This window comes from Podarcis gaigeae (genome assembly GCF_964106915.1).
Source record: "Podarcis gaigeae genome assembly, chromosome: 2".
Lineage (NCBI taxonomy): Eukaryota > Metazoa > Chordata > Lepidosauria > Squamata > Lacertidae > Podarcis > Podarcis gaigeae.
In genome coordinates, this window is record NC_139679.1 from 77,386,670 (window position 1) to 77,404,283 (window position 17,614).

Consider the following 17,614-nt stretch of genomic DNA (forward strand, 5'->3'; position numbering starts at 1 on the left):
AGCAGCGGGAGGCCCCATTAGCTAAAGTGGTACCTCAGGTTAAGAACAGACCTCCAGAACGAATTAAGTTCTTAACCCGAGGTACCACTGTATTTATAAACTGTAGAGTCAGGGGAATTAGGGGAATAGCAGTATATTTGCACTGGCCATCCTTGCACTGGCTAATCCCTCCAGAAGTTGCCTGCATCAACTTTTTGTTGAAAATGACAGTCCTGTGTCTTCAGCTATATTATATCTGACACAATGACCTAGTCCACTTAGAACATCAATAACATTTGTACTTCCCATCACACTATTTATAGCTATCCTAAACTGAAAATACTTTGCAGGCTTCCCTCTTCCATTAGCTGCATATCATAAATATATCATGAGGTAATTATTTCACCTTCCTTTTGTGATGAAAAATCAAGACAGATCTGGACAGAAAATGAGCTGACTTTCAAGTATATACGAGGGTCTTTTACATTGGGGTGACTAACCCACAGTCCACGAAGAGGTTTTGGGAGACCCCTGAGAATCCCAGCGTAATTCTGTAGCTGCTTCTTTTTTACAAACAGTGGGTTGTGTGTATGCGTGTGTATATATGGGTGTGCATATATGTCTTAATCCGGGTAGATCCATTGAAATCAATGGACCTAAGTAAGCCACATCCATTAAATGCAATGGGTCTCCTCTGTTGATTCCCTTCACTTTTATTGTTGTTAATTACTTTCATTGGGCTTCTCCAAGTGCCTTTGGGCCCTTTTTTAGAAGTCAACTGGGGCTTCCAATCTCTCCCTTCCAATCTTTTTTTCTTCTGTAGCTCCCTCTGGGTGCTATTAATAAATTTTGTTTTGAGGGTGTCCTAAAGAACAGAAACCACAGCTCTGCAGAACAAAAATGGGCACATAGATTTGAAGCTCACCCTTCTCAGTCCCCAAGGAATTTATGATCTGTTCAGCTGCGTAAGGAACCGTGTACATTTCCCAGTGCTAACACATTATGAAATGCCACAGCCTTGTGTGAGAGTGCCAACATTCCTCATGCAGTATCAGAATAAATGCCTCATTCAAAATACTCGGCAACTGCAGCTTCTACTGTTGTGCCATGTATTTGTGAATTACTACAGTATCTGTGAGTCACACTTCCTTCGGTCACGCTCCAAGTAGCACAAGATGTACATCAGCCTAAATTAAGTTTATACACTTGATGATGAAGCCTGCTGTGTAATCTGTTTCTCTTACCCAGTAAGCCTTGGTAACAGTAATGGATTCTTTATTGAATGAACAAACCAAAGGACATTGTAATGTGTTATTATTCTAATAATATTTGGCAAATATCCTAAGTGTATTGAATGCTTTAGGTACATTATGTCAATAATCCTGAGAACAGGGGTGGCACTTCTGTGGTGGGTCAGATCAGGTGTGCCTAGTCACTTCAAGCAGGCTGCCAAGACCTCAGCAAAACCAATTACCGGTATCTTGAAAGGACACTTCTTCTCAAACTTCCAAGAGTGTCTCTTCTTCCTCTTGTACACCACCATTGCTAGCAAGCTGGAGTGCTCTCTTCCTGTTTCCAAGCACCTCCAACCTGCTAGCAATGGCAATGTACAAGAGACTTCTCTCCTCCAGGCCCAGCACTGCAATGAGAAGTAATATCACTGTCTCTGCTCTTCAGAAATCTCAGAAATGCACAGGTAGTGTTTCATTCCCATCATCACGTTGTAGTGGGAGAGGTAGTGGTGCTGTCTGTTCCTTAGAAAATACATTTTCCTCCCCTCCCCACTTTCCCTTTCTTCATTATTGCAGCATTTGGAGGGTCCCCTAATGATGCTGCCACAGCAGTCCCAATGTCTTGTTATTTTTATTTTTCACAGTGAAGCTCCTGACAAGTCACACGCACAATCTTTAATTCCCCAGAGTGCCTCACTCTGAGAAATGAAGAGGACAGGCGAAACAATTCAGAGTTTTGCTTCACTAGCAGCACATCCAATGAGAAAAGCTAACAAGAAGAAAGATGTTGTGAGAGTGGTGCTACTGCCAGCTTGGTTGGTAAAGAGGAGGCAACAAGGGGAAAGCAGACAGACGGCAAGTAAGAGACCCTCCCATTTTTCTAAACTTCGTTCAAAATTTATTAGAGGTTATTGGAAGTGCTGGGGCAGCATACCCCAAAATCTCTTCTTTGCTGCCTGGCAAGAAGGGTAAAGAGAGAATGAGTTCTTTTCTTTCTTTTTGGAAAGATAAAGAAGCCCACTTCCCCCTTCTTATCAAGTTTAGTTCCCTTCCCTACAGTCTAGTAAGGAGAAGAGTGAGTAAACAGAGCAGTGCATAAATTAGTGGTGGTGTAGGGCCCATCAAGAGGGTTGTGAAGTGAAAATGCATATTTGTACGGTCTGTATGCCAGCAGTATGTATGTGACCACTTTGGCCACAACCACTGCTGGCTCGTGGCCTTCAAAGGGTTAGCTAACCTTGAACATTGCCCTCAGACCAAACCCCTGAAGCTTGTATCGTTATTGCCATAGCAAATGGTGTACTGGGGCTAAAAAAGATTTTCTTGCCTAAAGCCACTCAGTAAATTTTCAAAATTTTTCATACAGATGACTACCATCTAACTTTTTTCAAGAAGTAGTATCTCAATAAGTTTCCTCTGGGGAAACCATTTTAGTCTGTAGCAGCAAAAACAAAGATGACTCTTGTGACACCTTAAAGCAGAACTTTCCAATTTTTTCATGTTGGTGACACACTTTTTAGGCATGCATCATTTTGCGACACGGTAATAAAGTTTTATTAGCAAACCGGAGAATAAACTAACCCCTTATAAGATAGAGACACACATCACACAACACGTACATGCAGCCGACACACTGTGTCACGGCACAGAGTTTGAAAAGCTCTGCCTTGAAGACTACTACATTTATTACACAGCAAGTTTTCATGGATCAGAGTCCACTTCATATGGAAGAAAATAAATAAATGTTATATCGGAGATAACAAAAGGAACCTTTAAACTGCATGATTGTGCCACAGTATCCCCCCCCCCCCACCAAACTATTAACAATTCATCTCATGTGCAAATATATGATCTTTATTCACAGACCGTATCATAAAAACGACAGATCTTATACTACTATGAAAGCCACTATGGCGCAATATGGATCCCTAAGAATTCACTTGTTTATACAGGTTTCTCTACCCGCTCCTGCAAACCACACCCACATTCCACAAAAGCGACAGATCTGGTGAGCTGCCTTGGGACAAAAACACTGGAGCACTGATCCTCACGGGAGTTTCTAGACTTTCACACAGGTCCTGCCACCACCAAAAAAAACCCCATGAGGTGCCACAGACATGACACTAAAAACATGGTGGTCCACGGATATCTCTTGCTGGTGGAGGGGGGGGGTGAATAACGAAAATTCAAGGGCCTTTGACTTACTAGATCCCCTTTTACCCAGACCTTCCCTTCATGCATCTTGTGAACCGCCCTGGGGGTATAAGGCGGTATACAAATTTAATAAACAATAACGAGCCGCTTCCTTCGCTTTTACTCCACAGCAGTCTCCTCTTAGGACACACACAGATAACTGTATGACCCGATAACAATGAGAATAACTTGAGATAACAGGCGTCTTTGCAGCACTCCTGTGAAGCCTCCTGTGCTCGGATTAGTCATGTTGCCCCCTCCCTTTTCCCGCCTCCTGGGCGCTTCTATTAAGTCACGTCCCGCAGCGGGCGCCCGCGCTCCCTCCTCTGTGGCTCCGAAGGCGCCACGCTCCTCCCTTGCCAGCGATTTCCAGGCACCGCAGATCAGACCCACCATCCCCAAAAGGATCAGCAGTCTCCCTCCCCCTCCCTTCCAGCCTCTCCGCTCCCTCATCCCACCCCCGCCAGCGGCTGACTCAAGAGGCGCCGCCAGACTGACGCAAGGAACAAATAAACTTGCCCCTTCCGCGCTTCTCCCATTGGTAGAAAACCAGGCCCGCCCCCTCCCAAACTTTTCCTGCTGCGCGGAGTTGCGGGGGGGGGAGTGGGAGCGGAGGAGGAGAGGGGGAAGGAGAGACTCCGTCAACCGCCACCTTCCACCGACTTCCTCGTTGCCCGCCGGCCAATCAGGAGGTTGAAATGTCCACCCGTCGCCCAATCCGGAGGGGCGGCTCGGCGTCGGCGACGCGGAACGCCCGGTTTCTGTGATGTAGCGGCTGGGGGGGCGCGGCGTCATTGGCTGCCCGGTGTCCCGGCCCCTCCCGCTGAGTGTGGCGGCGGTGGGTGGGGGGGAAAAGGCCGCCTCTTGTCTGTGCGTCTCGATCTGTTTACTCCTCGCGCAGCTGCGGCAGCGCTGAGTGGGTGGCGGCAGCAGCAAGGGAGAGTCGGCAGCGCGGATCGGCACCTCGCAACAGCCCCCGCTTATCTCCCTCAGCTCCTCCGCAGCCTCCCGCAGCAACGAAGCCAACCCCCCACCCCATCCCCCCCCTGCGCGCGCACACACAGAGAGTGTGGGGAAAGATAAGGACCGAGTGAGGCCGCGAGGGAACTGTGGAGGGCCATGAAGACGGAGATCTCTTCGGCTGCAGGCTTCATCACCCGCCTCCTCCGGACGCCCGGCGGCATCGGCGACGAGGAGTTGCGCTGCTTCAGCGAGTCCCTCCAGGAGGCGCTGCGAGGTGAGGCGGCGGAGGATAGGGGCGCCCCCATGACTCCCAAACCTCCCTCCCCTCTCCCCCCCTGCGCCGTTGTTGTTGTTGTTGACGACGACGACGACGATGGTGATGGGCGAGTTGAAGAAAAAGAGCCCCGACGACCCCTCAGCCGTCGCACGCGGGGGGTAGGGGAGTCGATGCCTCCCTCCTGCCACAAAGAGGAAGCCACCCCCCAAAAAAAGAAAGAGCCCCCCCCCAGGAACAGAGCAGCCTCTCGTCGCTTTTCTCCTCCCCCCCGCCCCAATACCCGGGTTGGATTTCGAAATATCTTTCCCCAACTCCTAACAGTCCCTGCTATGGGGTACTTATGGACCACTTTTCCTTTCTCCTTTCCCCCCTCCCCCCCAACAAAAACCCCCACTTCTCAACGATTAAGGAGCTTAAATTCGCCTCAGTTTGAGCCTCTCCGACTTGGAGGAGGAGGCTGGCGACCTGTCTCCTTGGCAGCCCTCCTTTACTTTCAGTGATAACAGTACTGAGGTCCTCGTTATTTGTGTTTCTAAACAGGCTCTCCCCCCCCCCCCTTTTGTCGTTTTCTCCTCTTCTCTGTGTTTTGAATCCCTCTTCAGGCAAGACAGCTGAAGGACGGGGACTGTGTGCCAGAGGCTGTAACTCTTCTTCCTCTTTCCTTTGTTCCCCCCACCCTCTGCAGACCATTATAAGCACCACTGGTTCCCCCTGATGCCTTCCAAAGGCTCAGGATACCGCTGCATTAGGATCAATCACAAGATGGACCCCTTGATAGGAAAGGCAGCGGGTATGATCGGACTAAGCCACGAGAGACTCTTCCAGCTCCTGCCCAGCGAATTAACTCTTTGGATCGACCCCTTTGAGGTGTCCTATCGCATCGGAGAAGATGGGTCGATCTGTGTCCTCTATGAAGGCCCTCAGCCAGCAGTGAAGAATGCCAAAGCTCTTGAGAGCATGAGCAGCTGTAAAGAGGAGTGGAGAATTGGCAGAGCCAGCCCTTCCAAAAACTACAACATGATGACAGTTTCCAGTTAAAAAAATTAACATTCCCTGTACAATGATGTATGTATGTATCCCGCTTTGATAATGAAGTTAGATGATGTAATTGATATGTTGATTTTCACCCCATAGTCATTAAAGTTGTAGTAGTACTGCCAAATTCTTTGTTTTGTGGCCAAGGGCTAATGTATAAAAACAGTTCTTTAACTGTGTACTTTTTCTGGATTGTATACTGTAAATGAAATTGTACAGTCAAGATGATTGTTTTACAGATTTATATTTTGGAAAAAAATCCTTGGCTATTTGTAATAAAAATGAAATTAATTTAAATCTTTTTTTTTTTAACAATGGCTTTTAGTTCGCAGTAGCTATCCCCTACCACCTCTGCATTTATTGAGCAATAATTGGAGGGGGGGCATAGGGAGGAGGCAATGTGGGTGGTGGGAATTAGAAACTCTGACCAACTGGAATTTTTAAACCTCTCTAGTGACTTGGCAGCGCAGACTATTTCAGGATCATAAACACAGCTGAACAGAACAAATATGAATTGTCTAATGTAAATATCCAGGCCAGCTTTTTATTCCCAAACAGCTGTCATGCATGGAATCAAATTTCTTCGAAGTAAAGTTCTAGAAATTTACTCCATAGTTCTTTCCCACTTGCCCAATAAAATACCTTTTAAAACATCTATTTACAGTACACCAATAATATTAGATAAAAATGGGTCAGTTAAAACAGAAACATATTTTGGTTTATATAACATCACAGTGAAATAATCTAATGAGTACAGTATGTACATTACAGAATGTACAGTAATTGTTGTTGTTAAAGCTTTTCTAGAATATCCTGAATCTAGGAATCTGCTGCCCTAAATGGAAATTATTGTCTTGATCCCAAACACTTTTTGTGGAACTTCCATTCATTTCAGTAGGAGTTATTTTCATATAAAGTTTTTGGGATTAGGGTGCAAATTTAATGTTAGCATGCTGCTTCATGGCCTTTGGTCATGCTAAGTGGAATTCTTAGTAGTTCCTGAAAGAGAGCAATGTAGACTATTAGCACATCAACAAACCTAGCAAAATATCACATTAGCATGGTAAAAGAGAAAGTTAAGGGGGCATGTCTGGGCAAATTCAAAGTGATACTTCCAACTTGGCCGAAAAGGTAGTGGGAGTAGGAAAACTTTTTAAAGTTTAACATTTGATTACGGGAATCTAATGGCTGTTTTAAGTAAGAGTTCCAATAAAAGCTATTTTTAAAACTTAGAATGTAACATTTCAAAATACACAATGAATAAAGTCTGCTTCTGAATAATATATTTCAAGAGATTGGTTCAATTATCTCTTGTTAGCTGACGACAAAGCCCAGTGAATTCAGTGGGGCTTCTCAGTAGGAAGACTTTGGACTGGAACTTCAGTTAACAATTCTGTGCATTGATAACAAAACAAAACTTACTGAAAAGATAAAAAACAAAACTTACTGAAAATCATTTTATTTTTATTTAGTTAACACTGCTGATTTTTATTGTATTGCAATGATTTTTGGTTCTTGCCAATGAACCAAGTCGCATGCAAGTTATGGTGAGGACCAGACACTGGAGAGAAAACAGAAAAATAATAATCCTAATACATCTTTTGTTTTTAGACAGGTAAACCTCAGTCTAACTGGAGCTCAAAGGGAGCAGGGGAACCTCTATTACTGTTAGGCAGGTCTGCTTCTGGAGTTGGGTGGCCTATGGGGGGAGGTGCTATCAAAGCCACATTAAAAAAAACCACATTAGAACATTGGATGTTTCTCAACCCTCTCCCTGGAGGAACAAAGATTCTGTTACATTAAAAGGCAGCCATGGCTTCCCCGCATACCAGTGTTGGGAGCAAGAGCCCACAGCAGCCCATGTAGATTCTGGAAGGTTTATAAAGAGTAGGTGCTAGGAGAGACGGGAAGGGACAATCTATTCAACTACAAAAGCCCTAACGGCATCCACCAGGCTTTGGCCAACGTCACTCACAAGAAAAATCTCGCCCTTCAGGCAGCCGTAACAGTCTCTGGATTGCTTGGCATTGGTGCCACACATGTCCTTCAGCCATTCACAGAAGAGGTCCTTGTCCTTTAGCACTAAGAACTGCCCCAGAACCATGTAAGCCTTGTCAAAGTCTCTCTTCCAGCTTCCAAGTACATCTCAGTCCCAATGATTCTGTCTGGTGGTCATATTGCCTGCAGCTCTGACTGCTTTCTCACCTCAGCTGTCGCTCCTGCGCCCGCCCCCCGCAATTTCATTTTAGGCTTCTGAATAAATGTTAGTGAGTGACCTATAGGTTGGAAACATTTCTTGTTGGAGCATATTTCCAATATAATGCTTGAAGCTGTGAGCCTTGCTTTTTATATACAGTGGTACTTCAGGTTACATACGCTTCAGGTTACATACGCTTCAGATTACAGACTCCGCTAACCCAGAAATAGTGCTTCAGGTTAAGAACTTTGCTTCAGGATAAGAACTGAAATTGTGCTCTGGCGGCGTGCTGGCGGCAGGAGGTCCCATTAGTTAAAGTGGTGCTTCAGGTTAAGAACAGTTTCAGGTTAAGAACGGACCTCCGGAACGAATTAAGTACGTAACCAGAGGTACAACTGTACCTAAAACCAAGAATACTGATTGGCAGTAACAACAGTTTTTCTATTAGATACAGGTATTAATACACAGAAAATCAAGAAATTTGAATTTTAAGTAACATCAAGGCAATCTTCTGATACCAAGACTCTGAACATTTTACAATTACTTCCCAAATGCTTTCTTATGCTCTCATAGACAGATCCATGAAGGATAAGACTTTGTTCTATCATTACTGATAGAAGTAGTGCGGTTCAGAATATCAGCTGGAAACAGCAGGATTAGAGAAGTCCTACTTGTGGTCTTCCCATAGGTGTCCATTGGCCACTGTGAGAACAGGATGCTGAACTAGATGGATCATTGGCTAAACCCAGGAGACTGTTCTTGGCAAAATGATTTCAAATGTGAGTTACAAAGCAACAGATCTGTTACTGTACGTAAGGAGAGCTGGATTGTTACCTAATTCGGTGCAAGGCAAAATGTTGCAGTACAATCTTATACATGCCTACAGTGGTACCTCCGGTTAAGTACTTAATTCGTTCCAGAGGTCTGTTCTTAACTCGAAACTGTTCTTAACCTGAAAACCTGAAGCACCACTTTAGCTAATGGGGCCTCCTGCTGCTGCACCGCCAGAGCATGATTTCTGGTCTCATCCTGAAGCAAAGTTCTTAACCTGAGGTAATATTTCTCGGTTAGTGGCGTCTGTAACCTGAAGCGTATGTAACTCGTGGTACCACTGTACTTAGAAGTAAGTTCCATCAAATTCAGTGGAAAACTTGCATCGGCAGCTGAAGAGTCACAAAAAATTATGGGTGGAGTTCAACATAGTGCGAAGGCAAGCTTTCCATTAGCGCAAGGATATCTCCTTGTGCCACAAATACACCCCCTCCCCTGTGTGCCCCCAAAATATGTTCTGGGAGTTCCCCCAACCCTCTGAAGCAGAATTGGAGACCATGCAAGGTGTGTGCACGGGAGGCAGAGGTGAGGAAATTCCTGTTGGCGCAAGTGAAAATTGTGTCCCTTAGGCATTTATTTAGTTGACTACCGTCTTGTGTTTGTAATATTTATTACCAGTATGTTGTAAATGTGCATGTAAAAGGTACACATGCTATCAATGGGAGATAACCAAATGGGAGATAACCAACATTAGTCATACTCACAGAAGACCCGTTAAAATCAATGGACAAATTGGATTTCATCCTATATGGGTATAGAGGATTTCACTTCATAATACGTATGAGTTTCTAGGAAGTTCTGTCAAATTTATAAGAATGTATAACCTTAAGACTGGTCTTAACTAGGGTTTGAAATATATATATGTTACACAGCAGCATGGAATTCCATATAATCATTATTTATGTTTGATTTTAGCCTTGAGACACCAAAAAGTGCTATGTATTCAATGTACTTCCCTAAGTGTAAGACTTTTTTCTGAATTAGATACCTATTTGTCTTCAAACATTATGTGTTGTAATGCAATGTTCTATATTAGTTCCTTCGTACTGCAATACTCTTAGAGTAAGTCCCATTGAATATAGTGATACTCTTAGTAAATATGTATAGGATTGCACTATCACTAGAATTTCTCTGCTAGTGTTATTGTAGATATAATTCTAGTAAAAGCACCCTTTTAAAAAGCTAATGTAGTATAATTATAAACTACTTCATTAGGCCAACTCAGGTTTGTTTAATACACACAAGTGTTGGGGGAAAGATATGGTACAATGACATATTTAAATCTACCTATCTACTTATATAAAAACTTGCATAAAATTACAGAAATAAAAACAAGATCAGTTCTGACAGAAATGATAGTGTGAAAAAATATTATGTGAAAATAAGTGATGGTAATACTTACAACATAATTATTAGTCTTTATGATCTATCTTGTAAAATCTACACCCAAAACCAGAGAAATGCTGTAATTTAAATATTTATTAGGTGACACCCACTTATGACTGTCCACTGAAAAAAGGAATCTGCCAGCAGAACAAGGTCATTTTCCAAACAAGGAAGGCCATTTCTGACGATACTCTTCCCACCGTCTGCAGCACCCTGATGCATCTAAAAGTCGGTCCAGATATCTAGAATTTTGATGTGTGTTTTAAGTTTATCGTTGATTACATTTTTAATCTGTTTTAAGTTTATTGCTGATTACATTTTAAAAAATGCTTTAAATAGTTTTTTTAACAATAATTTTACGGTTTTCTTTTTTGCAAACTGCTTGAGGGTTTTTTTTTCAATCAATCAATATAGACATTGTATGAAATAATGATAAATAAAACAGTTCCAGAGGGCTAGAGATGAAAGGGGGTGAGTGTCACAAAAATGACCCCCCTTCCCCATTCTGCTAATGAGACTGCTGCCATCTATGAGTGGACAGTCGTCATTGAATGTCAGCCAACAGAAAAGTCCAGGAGAAAGGAATAAAACCCAAACGTAAAAGCTAGACCAAACAACCAACGTGAAAAAAGCTGGAGATGTTTTACATATGGTGGAAAGTAACAAGGGTGTGGGTGTTTGTGTTTTTTTAAAACAGCAACTATGCTACAATATAAAGCCCAACATATTCCTGGGGTGTCCACTATACCATTAGTATCTGCTGCCTTAGATGTTTTGTTTTTCTTGCTGCTGTTTTTGCTTCCACCATACTGACGATAAAAGAATTTGGAAGTTCCACAATATAACTGGATGTTGGATGCAAGTAGCTCTTTTGCAATTGAAAATGACTGGCTTGACATGACTAAGGATTACACAGTAAGAAACACTAGATCTCAAAAGGTAAAAGCAGAAAGGGCGGGCGGGCACTCAGTCAACAGAAACTATGAAGTATCTTTTTTTCTGCAATAACCTGTTTTTTAAAAAAGTCATATTTGGGTAGATCCTAATGCAGTTGCTGGGATTCCATGGAAAATAACTGCATGCAATTCAAAGCATGGAACGCTTAGCTGTATGACAAACCAAGTTAATATCTCTGTATTAGGTAGTCTGAATCTCTTGGTAGCTACTTTGTTCTCTGCCAAGGCTGGCATCAGGGCTAAGCATCATTTGAGACCTGTCAAGGTGCACAGCCCTGCAAGGGGACCACAGTTGACCCTCCAAGCCTCCTGCTTCTCTTCCTCCTTGCTGTGCTTTCACTGCCTGTTCACATGCCTTTCATGAGCATGCAAAAGGGAGGAGATAAACCAGCATCTTTCAGCTGCCCTGGGCTTTCCCCCTCTCCCCAATTTGCCCAGAGGCAGACTGCAAGTAAACAGGCACTGTGGGCTTCATTGAGGAGATGGCCCCTCAAGGCCCCTCAAAACTTGGAGCCAATGCCATTCTCTACAACCCATGCATTATTCTTCCTGTTTCAGGTCTAGGTTACACCTATTTCTCATTCTCATTTACTATAAAATAGATTTGCAGAAAGCAGGCGTAACTCCCAGAAAGTGCTTTTGACCTCTGCCTTTCCTTGTCCCCACAGAGACACAATTAGCTTCCTGAACTCACCCTAACAACACAATGCTGTGATTTTGATGTCTGAACCCCTTGCCTCAGCTAATGCAGCAGGATTTTTTAATTGATAACTTTTGAGAAATATATATAAAAAAACACTTGGTAGCATTTAATTAAGCCGATCTTTCACATTCACTTGTGGCGGATGTGCCATGGAGAAGCGGGTGACTAAGTTTCTCCTACCTAACAGTATTTATTGCTCACTGAGAGTCTTGCTCTGAGTGCATTGTAGTTGGACATTTGATTGACCTGGACACAGGATTTGGCTTTCTCCATAGTGGTGTCCAGATTGTGGACTTCCCTCCTCTGAGCATTCTGATTGGTCCCCTAACTATTGGCATTAAGATGGAATATTAAGACCTTTTTGTTATGTTGCATCTTTGTTATTCCCTTTTTGGTTGTTTTATGCTTCTGCTGTAGCCTGTCAATTTTTTGTTTCTGTTCTTGGATATTATTTTATTATTAAGTGTATCTTGTAGGTTGTTGAAAATTATGTTGTGAGCTACACTGAGGGCCTTTGGAATGGAAGGCAGGTAAAAATATTAAATAAATACATAAACAAATAAACAATATAAATAAGCTGTATGTATTTAAAGCGTTCTCTGTTGTGACCACTCGAAAAAGTGAACTTTTGATGTACATGCAGAGATGCCTACACAACAGAGTTGATAGAGTTTTTAGCAAAGAAACAGACTACCATATGATCAGTCATCATAATCACTGTTATCTTCACATCCACTGTTCCTAATTGTTATGCCCATGTCCAGCATAACAGCAGGGCTGTTATGTTCTTATGTTATCTATTTTTGGTGACATGGGTGAAATTGTGCAAATTCAGCATTATATTGGCCCAAAAAAATAGTACTATGACAGCAAGAGACAAATTGTGAAATTAAATGGAATGCAACAAGAGTGACTGGTGCATGAACACATTTCTGAGTTTTGTCTGAAGGCCTTATAGGGCCATTTTTGTTTGTGAAATAAATAAAACACATCAAAAAGACACAAACAAATAGAACAATTTCCACATAAATCATAGATCTAAAATAAATATACAAAAAATAATATCAATAACAGCAACAACTCCCCAGCAAAACCCCCCAAACAATACCCCAGCCCAATAGTCTCTTCTGCAGCCTCAGCTTTTGTAGCTGGAGTCAGTCAGGACTTCACCCTCCCTGGCCAAGTGGGAAAGGGCTGCAAGGCAGGGAGTAGGTCTTCCAGGATTCCCAGACAATATGGCAACACTCCCACATGACTAGACAGCATCTTGACATTTTTTAAAATTAGTCATCAGAGCTGTATCAATCACATTGTTGTCTTTGTGTCTCATGGGATTAATCATCGGAAACATGTTTAAAACTCAGTCATTTGCTAACACCTTTAACCAATCCTGAGAATAGTTGGAGTTGCTGATTAAAAACTACTACTGGGATGCCTGTCCTTATGACAAAGAGAAGATGGTTAGCAGTCCCTCCCTCACCTACCCTGCTCACAAACACATCTAGCTTCCAAATTCTGGCTTGTTTGGGAGCTGTTAATTATAGTTCCTGGGACGCAGGTGGCGCTGTGGTCTAAAGCACAGAGCCCAGGGCTTGCCAATCAGAAGGTTGGCGGTTCAAATCCCCGCAACGGGGTGACCTCCCGCTGCTCGGTCCCTGCTCCTGCCAACCTAGCAGTTCAAAAGCAAGTCAAAGTGCAAGTAGATAAATAGGTACTGCTCCGGCGGAAAGGTAAATGGTGTTTCCGTGCGCTGCTCTGGTTCGCCAGAAGTGGCTTAGTCATGCTGGCCACATGACCCGGAAGCTGTACACTGGCTCCCTTGGCCAATAAAGTGAGATGAGTGCCGCAACCCCAGAGTCGCCCACGACTGGACCTAATGGTCAGGGGTCCCTTTACCTTTACCTATAGTTCCCACTTCCCACATATTGAGGAGCTATGCTTAACTATAGCTTTCTGATTCATTTCCCTGCTCACATAAAGGGAGCAGCCAAGCAGGAGTTTGAGTGTGTGTGTGTCCATGCTTGCCTGTGCCTGATCATGAGATCCAAAACACAGAACACAAGCTTTATAAAAGTCTTCACCTCCTTACCTGCCTTCCATTATAGACCCTATAAAGTACCGTAAATCTAAATCCCATTATCTGCCTTAACAGGAATAAAACCAAAATTAGTATTGGTCTTAGTCTTGTTGGATAATGATCTATCCTAAACGCAGGACTGGTTTCAAATCCTCTAGGGTTCCATTCCTAGCTCTGTTTATTCAAACCACAGATACAGCCTTAGATTTAAAGATTCTGACCTGTCAGAGCTCATTGGAGCTCTGTGTACAGCTGATTGTTACCAAGTGATTGCAAGTAAATCCTGGCATGTGATGCATATATGTTGCTTGCTTGAGGTGAAACAGGGGCTCCATTCATAGGAACACTTATTGTGTAAGATGCATTTCTGCTGTACATTAGTATTTTATTGTTTGTACCAAAATATGCAGACTGTGAGATGGTTCGCACAAACAGACATGGAATAAAATACAGAAAGCATGTTTAAACGAGCATTTAAAGGTTGCAAAAAAACCACTGAAACTTGAGATAATTATGCAAAGCATGTTTGACAAAACCATTATGGGTTTGGATAAGGGTGGTAGAATTTTTAAAGTCTACTCACCACCTCTATATTTGACCTGAATTTGTGAATTTCCGCAGCAGCATTAAACATATTATTTTACAAAACAGCTGCCTTATCATTGTAACCCAGAGTCTCTTGTGGTTTGTCCTCCTGTTTTTATCCTCTAATGTGTTTGTCTTTACTGCAGCTGCATCTGTTCCTGGGCTGATGAAATATTACTGAAAACATCAGCGAGGCCCAAACCCTTTTTTCAATTGCTGCGTTGAATGACTGTTCTGTTGAGCAGAACGTCCCCCACTCGGTACATGTGCTAGACTAATTATATTGAATATGACTGCATTGACTGCAGCGGGTGCACTTCACCAGCCCAGTGACCTAAATAAAAGTCTTTACGCATCTGTGTCCTTTATTCCCTTTGACTTAACGTCCATTTTAGTTTTATTTGCAAAGCGTATGATTTGTTTCCTATAGTGTCTGAAGAAAATCTCTTTTAAAGGAACTCCTTGTATATATTACTCATAACCATTTTTCTACCATTCTGAAAGTCCTTGTTTGAGACATTGAACTGTTTTGTATCAATATACCATATGCTTTTGGCTGCAATTCTGTACACTCTTACTTGGGAATAAGTCTAATGGACTTAACTTCTTCACAGACATATATAGGATTGCACTGGTAATCTTGCCTTGTGGAACCCCCAATTTGCAGAATCCCAAATTGTCTTGTAGAACCATAAATTTAGAAAAATGTAAATCTGATTTTCATGATGTTCTGTTAGGACTGGGAAGGTGTACCGAATTAAGAGAGGGAAGCTAGAGTTTGTTATCACTAAATGGGCCCCATGGTTTCCAGCTTCTTGTTTCTTGTGCACTAAATTTCACATTTTCCAGTGCTTGGAAATGTTAATGTTTATGCAGAGGTTTACGGTATGTATGTCAAGTGCCTGAGGCTCCTTTGACCTGTGCTAGCAGCTGGAACTTTATCATTTGTTATTTTCTTTCTGAGCTCTCTGCTTATGTATTTAAGTCCAGATTATTTATTTTGTAATACTGAATTTATGCTATGTTTGCTAAATGATTTTTGTCCCATTTGAATTTATTGATATGTGTTGTAAACTGACTTCTAGGCCTCCACCCTTTGATAAGCAATTTTTTAAAGCTGCTTTGGGCACAGCTCACTGTGGAAATGTGGCATATTAAAAAACCTCAAAAAACCTCAAACCTATTAAAAAACCTCAAAAAAGCTAAAAAAGCCAATGCAATTCTGGGCTGCATCAATAGGAGTATAGCATCTAGATCAAGGGAAGTAATAGTGCCACTGTATTCTGCTCTGGTCAGACCTCACCTGGAGTACTGTGTCCAGTTCTGGGCACCACATTTCAAGAAGGACACTGACAAACTGGAACGTGTCCAGAGGAGGGCAACCAAAATGGTCAAAGGTCTGGAAACGATGCCTTATGAGGAACGGCTAAGGGAGCTGGGCATGTTTAGCCTGGAGAAGAGGAGGTTAAGGGGTGATATGATAGCCATGTTCAAATATATAAAAGGATGTAATATAGAGGAGGGAGAAAGGTTGTTTTCTGCTGCTCCCGAGAAGCAGACACGGAGCAATGGATCCAAACTACAAGAAAGAAGATTCCACCTAAACATTAGGAAGAACTTCCTGACAGTAAGAGCTGTTCGACAGTGGAATTTGCTGCCAAGGAGTGTGGTGGAGTCTCCTTCTTTGGAAGTCTTTAAGCAGAGGCTTGACAACCATATGTCAGGAGTGCTCTGATGGTGTTTCCTGCTTGGCAGGGGGTTGGACTCGATGGCCCTTGTGGTCTATTCCAACTCTATTATTCTATGACCTCAGCCAATCAGTTAGCTTGGCACAAGATTCCATAGGCCACATCATTTAGCCAGTAGGAAGCCAGTATGTAAATTTTTAAAAAATAAAATAAAAATTGAAGCAGAATATTATTTTCAATTTAATCAATTGGCTTTCTTGAAAGAAAAAGGAAACAATGGATGGCATATCAGATGTCTTTACTTCTACCCAGTGAAAAACATCTAGCGAAGGACCATGAAAGAAGTCAGTATGTACAACACACTGAAAATAAAGCACTTTTAATCAGCATGAAAAGAAAACATAGTAATAAACAGTGAGAATTATGTCACAGCAAGGAGTCTTAGCGTTCAGCAATTACTGATCCGCTTTGTGCATTATTCTTGATTGCCAATTCACAGAAATCATTTTTGTCAGTAGCATTTTGAAAGAAGGTGGTGAATAAAAACAGCAATAAAATTACCATCATGTAGGCTGATAGTGAGAAGCTGAATCTTGCCACCACTGCATAAAGAATGAAAGGGATGTAGCTGATTTCATGACAAATATTTTCATTGTTCTCTATGAAGAACAATTTCCTGGTTCCTCTGTGATGTGGCACGGGGATAAAATCAGGCATCTAATTCTATCAAGAAATCTCTCCCCACCCCCTTTCTTCTTTTACTCTTAGTAAAATTTCTTTAAGCAATTTTAAAGGTATACATTTATTTTTTCCACACATGCTTTCTTTTTAAGCGCACGTGCAGTAAAATGAATGGTACAGCTCCTCATTCTATGAATAGTTATTATTTCTTTTCTGGAACAAGACTGGGTTTCCTTTGCTCTGAATTCTTTTTAAATATAGTGTTCAAACTGTTCAGAAAATTACTATTATATATGTGCTGTAGGGCAAGTGGGGGCAGAGCCAAGCAAAATGTTTGGAAGTTCAGACGTGTCTTTGGGACATTTAGGCTAAAGCACCAACAATACATATTCTGTGAACCACCCTAAGATCTTATGATGAAGGGTGGGTTTAGAAATCAAATAAATAAATAAAAATAAACAAAACATTGACTTTCCTTTTTCTGTTTTACCAAAGGCAGTTTGGTACGAATCACAATCATTATGATTTATGCACAGGTTAACAACCTCACCCTGCCAACAGTCTGCTTTATTATGGCCTTTATTAAGCCCCCTTCATCCTATCCAATCACAAGTTGCTTATAAAATCTCAAATGATTATTTCCCCACAAAGCTTCTTATTGACTACAGCACTGCTTGGTTCATTTCACAAGTGGGTGTCAGATCATCACTCCAATGGAAAGGCTAGGAAAAAATAAAGCCTTGGGGGCTTGCGGCCATGGCGAAACCACTTTGTGTTCCCTTGTGAAGACATCAGAAATGGAATGGGCTACTGGCCAGGAATGGGAATATG

At 42.3% G+C, this 17,614-nt stretch overlaps 1 protein-coding gene and 1 long non-coding RNA gene across 2 annotated transcripts; both read left to right on the plus strand.

Annotated features, from left to right (window-relative positions):
* The first annotated feature begins 4,149 nt into the window (after nucleotides 1–4,149).
* LOC310838601 (protein BTG1-like) lies at nucleotides 4,150–5,976 on the plus strand. The gene is made up of 2 exons (XM_083726119.1): nucleotides 4,150–4,641; nucleotides 5,330–5,976. The coding sequence occupies exons 1-2, from the start codon at nucleotides 4,524–4,526 to the stop codon at nucleotides 5,680–5,682; spliced, it is 471 nt and encodes a 156-aa protein (XP_083582245.1). The 5' UTR covers nucleotides 4,150–4,523; the 3' UTR covers nucleotides 5,683–5,976.
* Nucleotides 5,977–10,416: 4,440 nt separating this feature from the next.
* Nucleotides 10,417–14,769, plus strand: LOC310838602. Its single transcript, XR_014561072.1, has 2 exons — nucleotides 10,417–11,032; nucleotides 14,561–14,769. It is a non-coding gene; the product is annotated as an uncharacterized lncRNA (long non-coding RNA).
* The last annotated feature ends 2,845 nt before the right edge of the window (nucleotides 14,770–17,614 follow it).